The following is a 19,412-nucleotide window of genomic DNA, read 5'->3' on the forward strand; positions in this document are numbered from 1 at the left end:
AGAGAGAGAGAGGGAGACACAGAATCGGAAGCAGGCTCCAGGCTCTGAGCTGTCAGCACAGAGCCCGACACAGGGCTCGAACTCACGGACCGCGAGATCGTGACCTGAGCTGAAGTCGGACGCTTAACCGACTGAGCCACCCAGGCGCCCCAAAGATTAATTTTTTTAAAAAAAGGAAGCCTCTTGGCTATATCCATAAATTTCCTGTCACCTACATATATATTTTAACCAGTAAATCTTATATACATATACTATCATAGGTGTAATAATTATACATACATATTTATGCATGCAATGAACAATAGGATTATGTAGAAAGGAAACTGTCCTGTAAGAACACACACAAAAAAACCAGATAGACATTAAATACATCAGGAAGGTTACCTGCTGGTAGTGGGAGAGGGAACTGAATAAACAAATAAGGTGAAAGATGTAGAGTTTGCTGGGGCTGCATAACAAAAAAACACAGACTGGGTGGCTTGAACAACAGAAATGTATCTTTTCATTTGCGGAATCTAGAAGTCCAAGATCACAGGCTTGACAGGTTTGGTTTCTTCTGAGGAGTCTCTTAGCTTGTAAATGGCCACCTTCTCGCTATGTCTTCACATGGTCATTGTTGGTTCTAGGTACATGTCTAGTTTCTCTCTGGGTGTCCTAGTCTCCTCTTCTTATAAGGACACCAGTCACGTTGGATAGGGCCCCTATCCAAATGACTTTAACAAGCCATTTTAATCAAATTACCTCTTTAAAGATTCTACCTCCAAATACAGTCACATTGTGAAATACCGAGGGTTAAGGCTTCAACATATGATTTTGGTGCGACAATTCAGCTCATAACAAATTGGAATGAAAAATAAACTAAGGAAAGAGAGGGCCTTTGCCTGGCCCAATGATGATACAATGTCATGAACTGAGGAATATAATTTTTCTAAACATCTTGCCTTAGGTCCAAAAACAGTTGAAAACATACATATGTTCAGTAGGAAGAAAACTTGCTTCTGGAAATCTTCTTTGCAAAATAATACAAGTTATTAAATTATATAAAAATCTTCATGAGTATATTATTAGTATGGCAAAATAGTAGAAACTAAATAGTTTGGAAACTTATTAAGTAAATTATAAACATACATAATTAATATAATTTTATATATTCTTTAAAACTTTGTATTTATTATATAGAAATTGAAAAGCTTCTTTATCCATTCATATCCTTGTCAGTGCCTGTTGCTTCTTGTGTTGTTAATATTGGCCATTCTGACAGGTGTGAGGTGATATTTCATTATGGTTTTGATTTGTATTTCCCTGATGATAAGTGATATTGAGCATCTTTTCATGTGTCTATTAACCATCTGTATGTTTTCTTTGGTAAAATATCTATTCATGTCTTCTGACCATGTCTTAACTATACTATTTATTTTTTGGTTGTTGAGTTCGACATGTTCTTTATAGATTTTGGATACTAGCCCTTTATCACATACGTCATTTGCAAATATCTTCTCCCATTCTGTAAGCTGTCTTTTAGTGTTGTTGATTGTTTCCTTCATTCTGCAGAAACTTTTAATCTTGGCGAAGTCTCAATCATTCATTTTTGCCTTGGTTTCCCTTACCTCTGAATACATGTCTAGTAAAAAGTTGCTACAACCAATATCAAGGAGATTGCTGCCTGTGTTTTTCTCTCTAGGATTTTTATGGTTTCTTCTTGCACATTTAGGTCTTTCATCCATTTTGAATTTGTGTGTGTGTGTGTGTGTGTGTGTGTGTGTGTGTGTGTGCTATAAAAAAGCTATATTCTTTTGCATGTTGCTGTCCAGTTTTCCCAACACTATTTGTTGAAGAGACTGTATTTTTTCCAATGGATATTCTTTCCTCTTTTGTTGAAGATTAATTAACCATATAGTTGTGGGTCCATTTCTTGGCTTTCTATTCTGTTCCATTGATCTATGTGTCTGTTTTTGTGCCAGTACCATACTGTCTTGATGTCTATAGACTTGTAATATAGCTTGAAGTCTGGAAGTCCGGAATTATCATGTTCCAGCTTTGTTTTGCTTTTTTAAGATGGCTTTTCCTATTTGGGATCTTTTGTGGTTCTATACACATTTTAAGATTATTCTCGCTCTGTGAAAAATGCTGGTGGTTTTTGTTAGGGATTGCATTAATTGTGTAGATTTCTCTGGGTAGCATAGACATTTTAACAAGAAAGAAGTTGTGATGTATATACACAACGGAATATTACTCAGCCATCCATAAGGATGAAATTTTGCCATTTGCAATGATGTGGATGGACCTAGAGTGTCTTACGCTAAGCAAAATAAATTAGTCAGAGAAAGACAAATACCATACGATTCCATTCATATGTGGGATTTAAGACGTGAAAGAGATGAACATAAGGGGAAAAGAGAAAGAGTAGCCATAAAACAGACTCTTCACTATGGAGAACAAACAGCATTGCTGGAGGGGGAGGTGGGCAGGGAGAATGGATTAAAAGAGTATTAAGTTGGGTATTAAGGAGGGCACTTGTGATGAGCACTGGGTGTGGTATGTAAGTGATGAATCACTAAACTCTACTCCTGAAACTAATATTACACTATATGTCAACTACCTGTAATTGAAATAAAAACTTGAAAGAAACGTATAAAAACAACTTTTGTTTTCCACTTTTCTCCTGTTTTTTATTCCTGTTTTTATTTTGCTGTCTAATTTTGGACTATAGAAATGTTTCTAGAGTTTTTAAAATTCCATTTATATATATTTAATGGTGACTCTAGGGAACACAATGTACTAATTTTTCACATTTTAATTAGTGTTAATATTGTATTACTTTAAAATGTAGAAACTTTGCAACTGTATAGTCCTATTTAGTACTTCCCACTATATATACATAAAATGTATGTATCGTTTTTGCCTTATAGTGCTCAATTGCTAAAGCGGGAAATATTCAATGCAAGATCCCTTTTGAAAATTCTTAATTTTGTTAAAGGAAGAAAGTAGAAACTAAGAAGAAATTGTGAACGGAATAATTTACGTAAAATAAGAATTAAAACTGAAAAACAAACAAACAAACCAAAAGCTTCTGAGAAACAAACTGAAAATAGTATTAAAAAGGCAATATTAAAGCAGTATAGAGGTTCCTCAAAATGTTAAAAATAGAAATATTCTACGATCCAGCAGTTGCACAATTAGGTATTTACATTATATAAAGGATACAGAAATACTAATTCAAAGGGACACATTCACACTGATGTTTATAGCAGCATGATCAACAATAGTCAAATTATGGAAAGAACCCAAATGTCCATCAACTGATGAATGGCTAAAGAAGCTATAGTGTATATATACTTATACACACACACATATGTGTGTGTGTGTGTGTGTGTGTGTATACACACACACATATATATATATACATATATAATGGAATATTACTTAGCCATCAAAAATAATAAAATCTTGCCATTTGCAGTGATGTGGATAGAGTTAGAGAGTATTATGCTAAGCAAAGTAAGTCAGAGAAAGACAAGTATCATACGATTTCACTCATATGTGGAATTTAAGAAATAAATGAATACGGGGGAGGGCAGAGAGAGGCAATCCAAGAAACAGACTTTTAACTTTACAGAGCAAACTGATGGTTCCTGGAGGGGAGGTGGGTGAGACAGTGGTTGGAATAGGGTGGTGGGGATGAAAGAGGACACTTGTGACGAGCCCCAAGGGTTGTATGGAAGGGTTGAGTCACTATATGGCGCACCTGAAACTAACACTGCACCGTACGTCAACTCACTGGAATTTAAATAAAAACTTGGAAAGAAAAAGGAAAAAATGACCATATTATACTGGTTTCTTTTAAAACGATGTATTTTTTAAAATTAAATAAAAATGTAAATAAGACAATATGTTTTTAAGGTATAACTTAGGGAAGATAAAATGCCGATTGTGCATGGACAGCACTTGAAAAATAACATTTCCAGTATTACTCCTGCTTCCAATTAGAGAGAGTTTCATCACCTTAAAATGTGTGTCTTTGCAGCTAATTATCCCACACTGTATCCTAAGCCACAATTACTGTGATTTCTATCACGATGGCTGAATTTTACCTGTTTCGGAACTTGATGTAAATGGAATAAAGTTTATGTCTGGTTTCTTTTGCTCAACGTAATGCTATTGAAATTCGTACACTCTGTTATACACATGGACATGTATTCCATGTTACTGTTGAGTTGTACTTCAGTCGATGCATATACTACAATTTATGCTTTATCTATTGATGGACAGTTGAAATATTTCCATTTTGTACTGCCATGAGTAAAGTTATCAGTATCATTAACATACACCTGTTTTGCTGGAGATCTTTTTATTCCTCTCGTGTAAGCATCCAGGAGAAGAATTCCTGGGAGTAACATGTTTAACTTTACATAAAACTGCCAGTCCGTTTTCCAAAGTGAAGTACCTTTGTACCTTCCAATCAGCAACGTATGATAATTTCGGGAGCTGAACGTAGCAGCTGATATCATTCTTTGTACATGTGATTCTTTGGCAACCTAGGATTTTAAATGTTATCCACCCTAGTGGGTGACAAGTGGTAGCTGATAGTTATTTAATTTCATTTCCCTGGCGACTAAGGATGTTCAACTTTTTATATGTGTGTATTGGCCTTTTATATTTCTTCTGTGAAATGTATTTTCTAATCTTTTTCTCCAGTTTTTGCATAGTGTCTTTTGTTACTGATTTGTAGAATATATCTTGGATCCTATTAAGTTACGTTGGTTTCTTAGCTGATAATTGAACATATATGTGTACATGTTTGGGGCACTCTATTCTCTTGATTACTCCAGGTTTATAGTTGGTCTTTAAATCAATATTGTAAGTTCTTCAACTTCATTCTTTTTTAAAAATTGTTTTGGCTATTCTGGATCTTTTGTGTACTGTATTAAAAGCAGACCAAAAGCCAGATACGCGGGACCTAGCTTGCATACCATGAGGTTAGGTTTAGAACATTCTGCTCTGAAAAGGATCACATTTGGTAGCAGTTATTAAATTATTTTCATATCAAAATTTGATCCCAAACTTAACATTGAGTCTTGTTAAAAGTTGTACTTTTGTCTCGACCCTATGATGTTAAGTTAAGGGATGAACTACGTGGATACTTAGGATAATGTAGTAAAAGAGGTCATTCTTTTTTGAGCCAACTCTCTCCAGTTTCTTGAAGCCAGAATGGCATTCTGTTCTACGCGGGAAATTTTAAGTGTTTGCAAAAGCCCCTTCAAGAAACAGTGTTTCTTGTTTTTTTGTTCTTTTGTTTTGTTTTTGTTTTTTGTTTTTTGTTTTTTTTTTTAAACAGAGGTGATAGGAAAGGAATTCAAGACATCGATGTACAGTCCATGTAGGAAATCAATCTCAAGGACTTTTAGAAATAATTGGAGCGTGAGCTTTGCAGTTGAGACATTAGGGCCTTGTAACTAATTCCATTTAATCATTGATACAAATATATTCCAATTTCCAAACTAAAAGCTTGTATGCATGAATCCATTAATTAGATATGGGGTGAAAATACAAGAAAAACTAAAGGTCCTAACTTTGGGAAAGAGTGTACAAATACCAAAGGATTTTCATATAGGTTGGTAGCATTCTGTTTTTTTTTTAATTAATTAATTAACTAATTTATTTATTTACAACATGAGCAGGGAGGGGGTAGAGGGAGTGGGAGAGGAAGGATGCCAAGCAGGCTCCACACTTTCAGAGCAAAGCTCAATGTGGGGCTCAAACTCACGAACCCTGAGATCATGATCTGAACTGAAATCAAGTCAGACGTTTAACCAGCTGAACCACCCAGGCACCCCGGTTGCATAATTTCTAAACTATTTATCATTATCATTATGATGAGAATCTGTAGGGACAATAGCCCTAACCCTAACCAATGAAGTCAAGAATATGATAAATTTCCTGGAAAAAAGAAGGTAATGTTTTAGAGCCATTCTTGATGTAGCTAGAATATCAAATAGCTCACAATATCAGCTAGTGATGATAATAATCACCTGATTATCAGCTGAAAGTAATAATCACCTATTAGTCACATGTTGCAATTTTATCATGCAATCACACAATGAAAATGATAACTCAGTAAATGTTCATATCTCTTAAAAAATAATAAAATAAAAATACTTTTGGTAAAATCACAATGCATAGGACTTTTCTTTTTTTTTTATTTCAAGTTATTATACATATTTATAAAATGTTTACCCAACATATCATTAGAATGTGAAAAAACCCTGGGCGTTTGGATGGCTCAGCTGGTTAAGCATCCGACTTTGGCTCAGGTCACGATCTCGCAGTTTGTGAGTTCGAGCCCCACATGGGGTTCTGTGCTGACAGCTCAGAGCCTGCAGCTTGCCTCAGATTCTGTGTCCCCATCTGTCTCTGCCCCTTCCGCTCGTGTTCTCTCTCAAAACTAAATAAGTATTTTTAAAAAAAAATTTTAAAAGAATGTGAAAAACCCTAAATATTTGCTCTGAAATAAGAAGCAATAGCAATATCAAGCCCTGAGTACAAGGCTATTTTTTTAGGGATTTTTAAAAAATAATGGCTAAATAAATAAAAAGCTGCAAATAATCAAATGTTCATCAATCAAGGAATGGCAAAGAGAAAGTGACTGATGGGTACTTCACAGTATGCTGATATTCAAAATGTTTTTGAACAGTTATTGACCAAGAAAGATGCTGATGATGAATTGTCAAGTAAGGAAAGTAAGTTGCAGAGGTATGGTGAATTATGATTTTTTAAAATATCTTTCTATATATAATGGATGGTATTGGAGAAAGCTATTAATGTTATTTGACTTTACTTTTTGTTTTGTGGATACCAATGGAAATGAAAAGGACTGTGCAGTACAATATAAACTGTTAGGCTAGAAAACAAAATGCGCTCATAACAACAAATAAGCTGATGGATAAGATCCAAAACCAACATGGTAAACAAAATCGATATGATCTGAGAACACAAGTTTGTGTTCATCTTATTGTATTGAATTTATGTTTTATTTTAGTCAGTTCACTTTATTTAAAAAAGTTAAAAAGTCTAGCTTTATTGAGATAACAATCGATAAAAACATTGTATAAAACTAAAGTATAAAACATAATGGTTTGATGTTTGTAATGTTTCATGGAATGATCGCTACCATCAGGCTAATTATCATATCCATCACCTCACATATTTTTTCTATTTGTCGTGAGAAAATTTGAGATCAACTCTCTTCACAAAGGAAACTACAATACATTAAAGGAGGACAAAATAAGCAAAATGCATGGATTTAGCACAAGGAGGGCATGGTTCATATATTGATTTAATTTCCCACAATTTTAACTTTTAATACTAGGGCAGATGGAAACAAACACTAGCGGGGGCGTGTACATATTTTAAAAGTCTAAAAAATATCCATGAAATAACAAAGATAATACAAAAATGTAAGGAGTCCATCCATTTGCTGAGTGAGTGCACAATGGAATGAAGCATCTTGTTAGCATAGTCCATGCAAAAGCGTCACTGTATATACAGGCTGAGGAAGGGGACCAAATAGACAGGCATGTCTCAGAGGCACCTGGGTGGCTCAGTCAGTTAAGCATCCTACTCTTGATCTCGGCTCAGGTCATAACCTCATGGTTTATGTTTGAACCCTACCTGCATCAGGAGCATGGAGCCTGCTTGGCTCTTTCTCCCTGTTTCTCTGCCCCAACTTCACTCATGCGCTCTCTCTCTCTCTGTCTCTCTCTCTCTCTCTCTCTCAAATATAAAAAAAAATAAACTTAAAAAATAGCCTCATTTATCTTTAATCTTTGCTATTACTGCTATAGATTTTTCAAAATCTTGATGTCATTTTGATAGACAACCAAATAACTCCTTGATCTTGAGTTTGTTGATTCTAAATCAGCTTATCAGGAGCCTATGGTAAATCAAAGTTACTTATACAGTATGAGGACCTGTCAAGGGGGACCAAGAATCAGCCAATATTTTTCTCATGTTCTTAATGAAACAATCTTCCCAGATGACCCCTGTATCCTTGAAATAGAAACTATGAACTCAAGCCAACTGATAATATCATTCTGAGGTGTTATGTTTTCTTATTTAGCCTAGATTCTTGAAACGATTTGATCATGTTGTGTTATAATCACACATTTACTTACTCTCTTGCCTCCTGCCTAGCACACACAATCTTACCTATCATCAATACAAAATCACTACTATAAAAAACACATTAGTAATTTTCTGGTAAGTTTTATTCCATTTTGACTAAGATTTTTTTTTAATCTCTACAAACCCAAGTTCAATATGATTTGCCTACAACCTCCAATATGACCTTGGACATAACTTGGAACTTAAATTATCTGGCTATAATATTAATTAATTCATTCGTTCATTTATTCAATTGGAATGGAGAAGAATACAGGAAGATATAGGAGGAGTTTTGTCCAAAAAGGAGGAACACAATCAATCAGGTAAAACATTTCTACTTTTTGATGCTATAATTGAACTGGTAGAGCATTAAACAAAGACTTTTGGCCCCACCTTAGCAACTGAACTGTATGATATTAAGTGGGAATTTTGCATCGGTTGGTTAAAATTCTCTTCAGAGCATCTTTTACTTCTTTGTTCCTTAAGCTGTAGATCAATGGATTCAGCATAGGGATCACCAAGGTGTAAAACACAGAGGCCATCTTGTCAATATCAAAAGTATGGCTGGATTTGGGCTGCAGGTAAATAAACAATAATGTCCCATAGAACACGACCACCACCGTCAAATGGGAACTACAGGTTGAGAAGGCTTTGTATCTCCCCTCGGTTGAGTTCATTCTGAGGATGGCCACAAGAATAAACATGTAGGATATGAGAACAATCAAGAGGGAAGAGAGCAGGTTACAGCCTGAAAAACTTAAAATGATCAATTCTAATTCATGTGTGTCTGAACAGAGCATGGATATGAGAGGAAGGCAGTCACAGTAAAAATAACTGATAATGTTAGAGCCACAGAAGGACAATTTAAATAATTTGATTGTGAGAAAGAGCGACACAAATGTGCTGTAGAAATAAGGAATAAGGACCAGCGCCCAACGCACCTTCTCTGCCATGATGACCACGTAGAGGAGAGGTTTGCAGATGGCTACGTAGCGATCATAGGCCATTGCTGAAAGAATGAACAGTTCGGTGATGATGAAAATCTCAAAGACCGCCAGCTGGGTGGCACACCAATGGTAGGAAATTGTATTTTTGTGCACCACAAAGTTTACCATCATTTTTGGGCCGATGACAGTGGAGTAACCAAGATCAGTAATTGACAGATGTCTAAGGAAAAAGTACATGGGGGTATTTAGCTTGGAGTCCAAATGGGTCAAGATAACTATGCCCAGATTGCCTGTCACTGTGATCAAATATATGATGAGGAAGATTGCGAGGAGAGGTGCTTGCAGCCCAGGGTTGCTGGTGATCCCCAGGAGAATAAATTCAGTCACCTCAATCATTGCGGAATGATTCTGTTTCTCCATAGGATTCATCTTGGTAACCTGTGTAAGGTACAAAATCACTATGCATTATATTTGAGAGGCTATCTTTTAAAAGAATTTAAAATACTGTGCATGAGATAGAGATATACTCTCTTTACCTTGAAACATAAATGAAAACTCCTCTTCCCCTCAGGCCCAAACTACATACACCTACACCCACACTGTAGTGCAAATGCCTAACAATCAGCTTTTTTAATTGTAATGTATTATAACGTAAATCTCTGAGATTAAGCTTTTGATTGCCAAGGCAGCGATTTCAAAAACATAGCTCTCAGATAAGCACGTTGCCAGGTACACAACTAGGGAAAGATCAGACCACCTCACTCATGAAGTCCCCCTTTTGGAAGGCCCTGGGTGACCTAGAGGGCTGACTGCTGGAGGTACCCTGCATTTCCCTTCCCAAGCTTTAATTCCTGCCTCCTAGGTTTTAAATTCACTGATGACGAGCAAACCCATGAAACTGCAAACATCCCATCCTTGACCCCAATCAAGGCAGAACTCCAAGTCCTTTCCCCGACCTCTCTGAGACCAAGAATAGCATGGGTCCCCGGGCATTCCTAATTGATAGCTTCACTTTGATAGACTGAGACCCGCACACAACACATAGTAATGGAAACTTAATTTTTTAATGTTTATTTATTTATTTATTTAATTTCACAAATATTTTTTAATGTTTTTAATGTTTTATTAAACGTAATGTTTAATGTTTTTATTTTTGAGAGAGAGACAGACAGAGCGTGAGCAGGGGAGGGGCAGAAAGAGAGGGAGACACAGAATCTGAAGCAGGCTCCAGGCTCTGAGCTGTCAGCACAGAGTCTGACCTGGGGCTCAAACTCACAAACCCTGAGATCATGACCTGAGCCGAGGTCAGATGCTCAACTGACTGAGCCACCCAGGCACCCCAATGTTTACTTATTTTTGAGAGAGGCAGACAGAGCATGAGCGGGGAAGGGGCAGAGAGCGCGCGCGAGAGAGAGAGAGACCCAGAATCTGAACAGGCTGCAGGCTCTGAGGCTGTCAGCACAGAGCCTGACTTGGGGATCGAACTCAGGAAAGGTGAGCTCATGACCTGAGCTGAAGGCGGACGCTTAACCGACTGAACCACCCGACACCCCTATATGTCTGCTTTTTAAAATTCTGAAGCCCAGAAAACAAACATGTACACCTCAACCATAAGCTTTACCTTATTGACAATGATCATATCTGTTTAAAATAACAAGACATTAAAAAAACTTTTCAAATGGTTGACGGAGTGATGCAAAAGGTGATGTTCAGGAAACCTTTGACATTAAATATATATCTCAATATTCTCACATTACTGCTCAGTCTATTTACCCTCTACAAAATCTAATGATGTACTATATTAATTTCAGAATATTGTTATTTGTATCATGTCCACGTTTGCCACATCTGGTATTTCTGCCTGGCGAATCACTTATACTAACGATCCTCCGATCATACACTCCTTTTGCACTAAAAGGGATTTGGCCAATCTAATTATTTATGAATTCTTCATGGAGATACATCTAAAGAGGCCCAGTGGAAAGAAGAATACAAATGGATATCAAGCACTGATGGGGAACTCATCACGTGCCTGACACTTTTCTGAGCACTTTACATAGATTAACTCATATGATGCATACAGTAATTCTAGAAAATCGATGGTAGGACCGTATCCATGTGAACGTCAAGGAAATGACTAAGGTCACTCAGATAATAAGTGGTGGGGTCAAAATTTAAAAAAAAAGTTATTCTGTCTTCAGAATATATTCTCATAAACACAATAGGAGTCTTTCTCTCTATTAAGGTCACCCTGAGTCAGTAGGAAATGAATAGTTGAACAAGAGGAACATGAGGTAAATAAGGATACAGGAAGATTCTTGTTAAAACAAATGACAAAAGCAGTTATTTGACAGCAAAGGTGATCTAATAGCACAGCTCAGAGTACCAGAGAGTATATAATAGATCTCTCCTACACATTAATCCTATTGATGGCAGAAAAGTATATTGCAAAGGAAAAAGCAATTTTGCAGAGCATAATGCCCTTCAAGACTTTGGTGATGACCCAGTTTAAGCTGTACGTCCTGACATTTTCCAAGACCAGTGTTTTCTACTTACCTTACTGGAGAATCAGCTTTGACTTTCTATTGTTTTCATCCTCACTGGTTGCTGCAGAATGTATTTAAACATTTCCCTGCCCCCTTGAGACTCATTCTGTTAAAGTTTTAATCCGACTCCAGAATTTAAAAAAAAATGCATGTAATTACTTGAGTGAGAGTACCATGGGTCTCTGAAATTATTCCTGGAGTATCCCATTGAGAAAGATCAGAAGTGTCTTGTATGGGTGTCTAAATGAATAAATTATACAATATCATTAAACACTGGGAATCATAAATATGCTCAGCATTTCAGTTCATGCACATATTAGTCATATTACACACATACTCTCTCTCTCTCTCTCTCTCTCTCTCTCTCTCTCTCTCACATGCACACACACACACACACACACACACACACACAACTATGCAAGGGTAAATGAATGAATGACTTCCTATAAAAAGATAATGCAATATTGGATAGTACAGCATCCATTATCCAAAGATACTTTTACTAGATATATAATTATGGGCTAACATAAGGCAATGTTTTGCAACTTATATTGTTTCTGCCAATGTATCAGTGGTAAATCTTTTCTTTCCCTGTTCATGAAGTATCTTTCATCTCTGTTTTTAAGGATTTCTCATTATCATTGGGTTTTGGAAATTTGATTGAAATGTGGGTATACTTTCCTTTCTGTTTACCCTGCTTAGAATATTTTTAGCTTCTTAAATCTTTGGGATTCTAGTTAATGTTTTTTAATGAATTTGGAAAAAAAAAAAACCATTCTGGCCAACATCTCTTGCAATGGTTTTTCTGTTCCACATTCTCTCTTTTTTCTACTTGACCTACATTTAAATGTATAGTATACAGCTTGTTATTGTTCTGGAGATCACTTAGACAATTTTCAAAGTGTTTATTTAATTTTTGTTTTCCCTCTGGCTTCATTTTGGGTAGCCTCTATTGTGATATGCTTAAGTGAAGTTACTTCTTTTTCAGCTGTTGTTACTTTCGTCCAATTTATGTGTGTTTGTGTGTAATATTGTATTTTAAATTATAGAAGTTCCCTTTGGTCATCTTTAAATCTTTCATTTGTGTCCTCAAAAGGTGAATGTTTTTATTAAATTTTTCAATACATTGAGCATATGTTTTCATATGTTTAATATGTTATAAAGTCCTTGCCTGGTAATTCTATCATCACTGTCATTTTAGAACCTATTTTAATTATTTCCTGGGTAGGATCACATGTTTCTTTCTTCACATGCCTTCACTTATATCTAGTACTTGTGATTGGATGCTGAATATTGTGAATTGTCTGTTAATGAAGACTATATATTTTTTATCTTCCTAAGATAATGCTAAGTTATAAACACTGTTAAACAATGTTCATGATGGTATAAACAAGTATTACTTGGCTTTTTTTGAGATTTGTTTTCAAACTATACGAACAGGAATCTAAAGTAGTTTTTACCTCAGATCTCTACTGGATGCCTAGGTGTTAAACATGGATTCTACACTCTGGCTTTTGGAAATTTTCATGTCTTCCTGCCTTATGTGACCCTGGAATTGTTCAGCTCATAATTCCATGCTCATTCTTTTAATCACTTGTGTACTTTCACTATAAACATTCCTAAGTTAGTGTTGAGCCATAAACTCAAGAAGACCTTGTAATGTAATTACTTTAAATGTAAATAAATTCAATTCTCCAAAGGTAGGAATTGGGGGAATTGATTTTTAAGAAATCATGATCCAACTATACATTATCTGCAAAAGATTCACTTTGTTTATACTTTGTTCTGGGTTCAGAAAATACAGAGTAAATAAGATTGCAAAGATACCTACCCCTTATCCCCTTCACCCCCCCCCCAAAAAAAAAACTTGAAAGAAACAAACACACACTTAGTTTACTGATGCAGCATTTAATAAGGTTTCCAGTGGGAATAATGTAAAGTTCTATGGGATAACTAAAATAAACTTTGAATCAAAAGCAAGGAATGTTTTGGGTGAGTGCATTTAATTAAGATCCAAAATATGAACTGAATATATATAAGTATATTGGTTAAATAGAAGAGATTGATTTGTACATGATAATTAGTCTTTGTTCTGGAGTCAAAAGGAATTAGATACATTATCAAGTGACATTTGCCTTTATCATTGTTTATTAGAACATTATTCCATATTGAATATTAGATACAAAGTTTGTGCTGATTCTTAAAGAACCTGTGGAAGGCAATTTTTACCTCTTTGTTTCTTAAGCTGTAGATCAAGGGGTTTAGCATGGGGATCACTAATGTGTAAAACACAGAAGCCATTTTATCAGTATCAAAGGAGTGGGCAGATTTGGGCTGCATGTACATAAATAGTAGAGATCCATAGAACACAATCACCACTGTCAAATGAGACCCACACGTGGAGAAAGCTTTTTTCCTACCCTCTGCAGAATGCATTTGAAATATGGATATCAGAATTAGTATGTAAGACATGAGGACTACCAGCAGGGAAGAGATCAAATTAAATGCTGAAAATAGTATGATCAACAATTCTATTTCTTGTGCATTTGAGCAGAGCATAAGTAACAAGGCAACATCATCACAGTAGAAATGACTGATGACATTAGAACCACAGAAGGTCAATGTAAAAATTTTAATAGTGAACATTAGAGCCTGAAAGGTACTGTAGAGGTATGGAATGCCCACTAGCATGTGACAAAGTCTCTGCGACATAATGACATTGTAGAGCAGAGGGTTACAGATGGCCAAATAGCGGTCATAGGCCATGGCCGACAAGATGAAAAATTCACTAATGATGAACATAAGGAAGAAAGCCAACTGTGTGGCACATGCATAATAAGAAATGGCATTTTGATCCACAACAAAATTTACCAGCATCTTGGGACAAATGACAGTAGAATTACCAAGATCAATGAAAGCCAGATGTTTGATAAAAAAATACATAGGTGTATGTAGGCGGGAGTCAACCTGGGTCAAGATGATCATGCCCAGGTTGCCCACCACTGTGACTGTATAGATGATGAGGAAGACCCCAAAAAGGGGAACCTGTAGCTCAGGCTGCCTTGTGACTCCCATCAGAATGAACTCCGTCAGTGATGTTAGATTCTGTTGGCCCATGTACTCCAGTTAGCTCTTCTGAGAAGACACAGAGAGGTTGCTATTAGCTTTCATGTAGTTCATTTAAATAAATTACAATATTGGTAGACACAATGTAAATATTTCTTTGTAGTGGGGATAGAAGAAGAATTTCCACGTCTTATTTTGAAACTAAAACAAATGATGGAATTCTCTACTTCTCAGTGAGAGATCCACATGAAACAAATGTACTGGGATAGCCGATTAAACTTTAAATAGAGCCAACAATATTTGGAACATACCCATTGATTTTTAAAAAGCCATACAAGATTGGCAAAGATGTTGGTGTAGGAGGATGCTGGGCTCCCTGTGTCCTGCTGGTCACTTAGATTCCACCCACGTTGGCCTAGATAACCCAGAAAACCACCAGAAGACTAGCAGAATGGAATCTCTGGAGCCAAGCGTAGACAAGAGGCCTACCGAAGAGGGTAGGAAGGGCAGAAAGGTGGTGAGTGTTACACGGACTGGCGGGAGGGAGCTAGGACAGTGGAGGGGCATCCCACTGGGCAAGGCAGAGCCCCTGAAGTCTGGCTTGCAGAGAGGAGAGGCCGGATTCTGTGAGTTATGACAGCCAGCGGGACTTAACATCTGGAATGTTAAAAGTCAACAGCTCTGCTCTCAGAGAGTGGGGAGGGTGAAAGAACACCAGCAGGGAGAGTTGTTGAACCCCAGAAGGACAGAGCTCAGCAGGGGAACAAAGGCACTGGCAAGTGCCATTTCCCTCTCCCATCCTCCAGCCGTAATTCTAAAGGGAACCAGTTCCCTTCACCGAACTTGCTTGCACCCTGCAAACGCCCAATGCTGTGCTTCTGTGGATCCATGCCTCCGATGGGCGTGCCTCCCTCCCAGTGCTGCAGGGTCCCTCCCACAGAGGACCACCAAGGGCAAAGCTAGCTAAGCCTGCCCCACCCTCCCCTGTGCAACTTGTGGATCCACCCCGTCTAATATACCCTTGGCCAAATCCCATCTAAGCAGCACTGGCAGTGTGCAAGCAGCCCAGACAAGGGCCACACCACTCAGTGAGTCCTGCCCCTGGGAGAGGAGAAAATAAGGTACACACCAGTCTGACTGTGGCCCCAGTGATGGGCTAGGGGCAGACATCAGGTCTGACTACGGCCCCACTCACCAACTCAAGTTACTCCAGACAGCACAGGGGAAGTGCCCTTCAAGCTGGAGCTACCATAGGGACTACCCAAAGGACAAAATGGAAGAATTATCCTCAAAAGAAACTCCAGGAAGTAGCAACAGCTAAAAAATTGATCAAAACTGATTTAAGAAATATAACAGAACAAGAACTTAGAATAATAGTCATAAAATTAATCGCTGGGCTTGAAAAAAAGTATAGAGAACAGCAGAGTATCTATTGCTACAGAGATCAAGGGACTAAAAAATAGTCATGAGGAATTAAAAAATGCTATAAATGAGGTGCAAAATAAAATGGAGGTGGCCATAGCACGGATTGAAGAGGTAGAGGAGAGAATAGGTGAATTACAAGATAAAATTATGGAAAAAGGGGAAGCTGAGAAAAAGAGAGATAAAAAATCCAGGAGTATGAGGGGAGAATTAGAGAACTAAGTGATGCAATCAAACGGAATAATATCTGTATCATAGGAATTCCAGAAGAAGAAGAAGAGAGGGAAAGGGGCTGAAGGTGTACTTGAACAAATCATAGCTGAGAAGTTCCTGATCTGGGGAAGGAAACAGGCATTGATATCCAAGAGGGAACAGAGAACTCCCTTCAGACATAACTTGAATTGATCTTCTGCACGACATATCAGGGTGAAACTGGCAAAATACAATGATAGAGAGAATTCTGAAAGCAGCTAGGGATAAACAGGCCCTAACATACAAAGGTAGACACATAAGACGAGTGGCAGACCTATCTACTGAAACTTGGCAGGCCAGAAAGGAATGGCAGGAAATCTTCAATGTGATGAACAGGAAAAATATGCAGCCAAGAATCTTTTACTCAGCAAGTCTGTCATTCAGAATAGAAGGAGAGATAAAGCTTCTCCCAAACAAGCAAAAACTGAAGGAATTCATCACCAGTAAACCAGTCCTACAAGAGATCCTAAAGGGGACTCTGTGAGTGAAATATTGTAAGGACTACAAAGTACCAGAGACATCACTACAAGCATGAAACGTACAGACATCACAATGACTCTAAACCCACATCTTTCAATAATAGCACTGAATATAAGTGGACTAAATGCTCCAACCAGAAGACATAGGGTATCAGAATGGATTAAAAAAAAAAAAAAAGATCAATCTATTTGCTGTCTACAAGAGTCTCATTTTAGGCCTGAGGACACCTTCAGATTGAAAGTGAGGGGATGGAGAACTATCTACCATGCCACTGGAAGTCAAAAGAAAGCTGGAGTAGACATACTTATATCAGACAAACTAGACTTTAAATTAAAGGCTGTAACAAGCGATGAAGAAGGGCATTATATAATAATTACAGGGTCTATCCATCAGGAAGAGCTAACAATTATAAATTCTATGTGCCGAATATGGGAGCCCCCAAATATATAAAACAATTACTCACAAATATAAGCAACCTCGTTGATAAGAATGTGGTAACTGCAGGGGACTTTAATACCCCACTTACAACAATGGATAGATCATCTAGACACAGGATCAATAAAGAAACCAGGGCCCTGAATGATACATTGGATCAGATGGACTTGACAGATATATTTAGAACTCTGCATCCCAAAGCAACAGACTATACTTTCTTCTCGAGTGCACATGGAACATTCTCCAAGATAGATCACATACTGGGTCACAAAACAGCCCTTCATAAGTATACAAGAATTGAGATCATACCATGCACACTTTCAGACCACAATGCTATGAAACTTGAAATCAACCACAGGAAAAAGTCTGGAAAACCTCCAAAAACATGGAGATTAAGGAATACCCTACTAAAAAATGAATGGGTCAACCAGGTAATTAGAGAAGAAATTAAACAATATATGGAAAACATGAAAATGAAAATACAACAATCCAAATGCTTTGGTATGCAGCAAAGGCAGTCTTGAGAGGAAAATACATTGCAATCCAGGGCCTTTCTCAAGAAACAAGAAAAATCCCAAATACAAAATCTAACAGCACACCTAAAGGAAATAGAAGCAGAACAGCAAAGACACCCCAAACCCATCAGAAGAAGAGAAATAATAAAGATCAGAGCAGAAATAAACAATATAGAATCTAAAAAAACTGTAGAGCAGATCAACGTAACCAAGAGTTGGTTTTTTGAAAAAATAGACAAAACAGATAAACCTCTAGCCAGGCTTCTCAAAAAGAAAAGGGGGATGACCCAAATAGATAAAATCATGAATGAAAATGGAATGATTACAACCAATCTCTCAGAAATACAAGCAATTATCAGAGAATACTATGAAAGATTATATGCCAACAAACTGGACAACCTGGAAGAAATAGACAAATTCCTAAGCACCCACACACTTCCAAAACTCAAATAGAAAGAAATAGAAAATTTGAACAGACCCATAACCAGTGAAGAAATTGAATCAGTTACCAAAAATCTCCCAACAAATAAGAGTCCAGGACCAGATGGCTTCCCTGCAGAATTCTAGCAGACATTTAAAGCAGAGATAATACCTATCCTTCTCAAGCTTTTCCAAAAAACAGAAAGGGAAGGAAAACTTCCAGACTCATTCTATGATGCAAGCATACTTTGATTCCCAAACCAGACAGAGACCCAGCAAAAAGAGAGAACTAAAGGCCAATATCTCTGATGAACATGGATGCAAAAATTCTCAACAAGATACTAACAAATCAAATTCAACAGCATATAAAAAGAATTATTCACCATGATCAAGTGGGATTCATCCCTGGGCTACAGAGCTGGTTCAATATTTGCAAATCAATCAATGTGATATATCACCTTAACAAAAGAAAAGATAAGAACCATATGATCCTGTCAATCGATGCAGAAAAAGCATTTGACAAAATTCAGCATCACTTCTTAATAAAAACTCTCAAAAAAGTTGGGATAGAAGGAACATACTTAAACATCATAAAAGCCATTTATGAGAAGCCCATAGCTAATATCATCCTCAATGGGGAAAAACTGAGAGATTTCCTCCTGAGATCCAGAACACGACAGGGGTGTCCACTCTCACCGCTGTTGTTTACCATAGTGTTGGAGGTTCTAGCATCAGCAATCAGACAACAAAAGGAAATCAAAGGCATTAAAGTTGGCAAAGATGAAATCAGGCTTTCACTTTTTGCAGATAACATGATATTATACATGGAAAACCAAATAGACTCCACCAACAGTCTCCTAGAACTGATACATAAATTCAGCAAAGTTGCAGGATACAAAATCAATGTACAGAAATCAGTTGCATTCTTATACACTAATAATGAACAAACAGAAAGACAAATAAAGAAACTGATCCCATTCACAGTTGCACCAAGAATCATAAAATACCTAGGAATAAACCTAACCAAAGATGTAAAAGATCTGTATGCTGAAAACTATAGAAAGCTTATGAAGGAAATTGAGGAAGATATAAAGAAATGGAAAAACATTCTGTGCTCATGGATTGGAAGAATAAATATTGTTAAAATGTCAATACTACCCAAAGCTATC

The 19,412-nt window shown here is 36.9% G+C and overlaps 2 protein-coding genes across 2 annotated transcripts; both read right to left on the minus strand.

Annotated features, from left to right (window-relative positions):
• Window positions 1-8,576: 8,576 nt before the first annotated feature.
• OR8K1 (olfactory receptor family 8 subfamily K member 1) lies at window positions 8,577-9,536 on the minus strand. The gene has a single exon (XM_060607985.1). The coding sequence runs from the start codon at window positions 9,534-9,536 to the stop codon at window positions 8,577-8,579; it is 960 nt and encodes a 319-aa protein (XP_060463968.1).
• Window positions 9,537-13,828: 4,292 nt separating this feature from the next.
• Window positions 13,829-14,770, minus strand: OR8K5 (olfactory receptor family 8 subfamily K member 5). Its single transcript, XM_060607984.2, has one exon. The coding sequence runs from the start codon at window positions 14,768-14,770 to the stop codon at window positions 13,829-13,831; it is 942 nt and encodes a 313-aa protein (XP_060463967.1).
• Between the last annotated feature and the right edge of the window lie 4,642 nt (window positions 14,771-19,412).

Source organism: Panthera onca, chromosome D1, assembly GCF_046562875.1.
Source record: "Panthera onca isolate mPanOnc1 chromosome D1, mPanOnc1 haplotype 2, whole genome shotgun sequence".
NCBI classification, from domain to species: Eukaryota; Metazoa; Chordata; class Mammalia; order Carnivora; family Felidae; genus Panthera; species Panthera onca.

Excerpts from the sequence above, each read along its gene's own strand:
- OR8K5 (XM_060607984.2), bottom strand. The coding sequence starts at position 14,770 with ATGGGCCAACAGAATCTAACATCACTGACGGAGTTCATTCTGATGGGA.
- OR8K1 (XM_060607985.1), bottom strand. The coding sequence starts at position 9,536 with ATGAATCCTATGGAGAAACAGAATCATTCCGCAATGATTGAGGTGACT.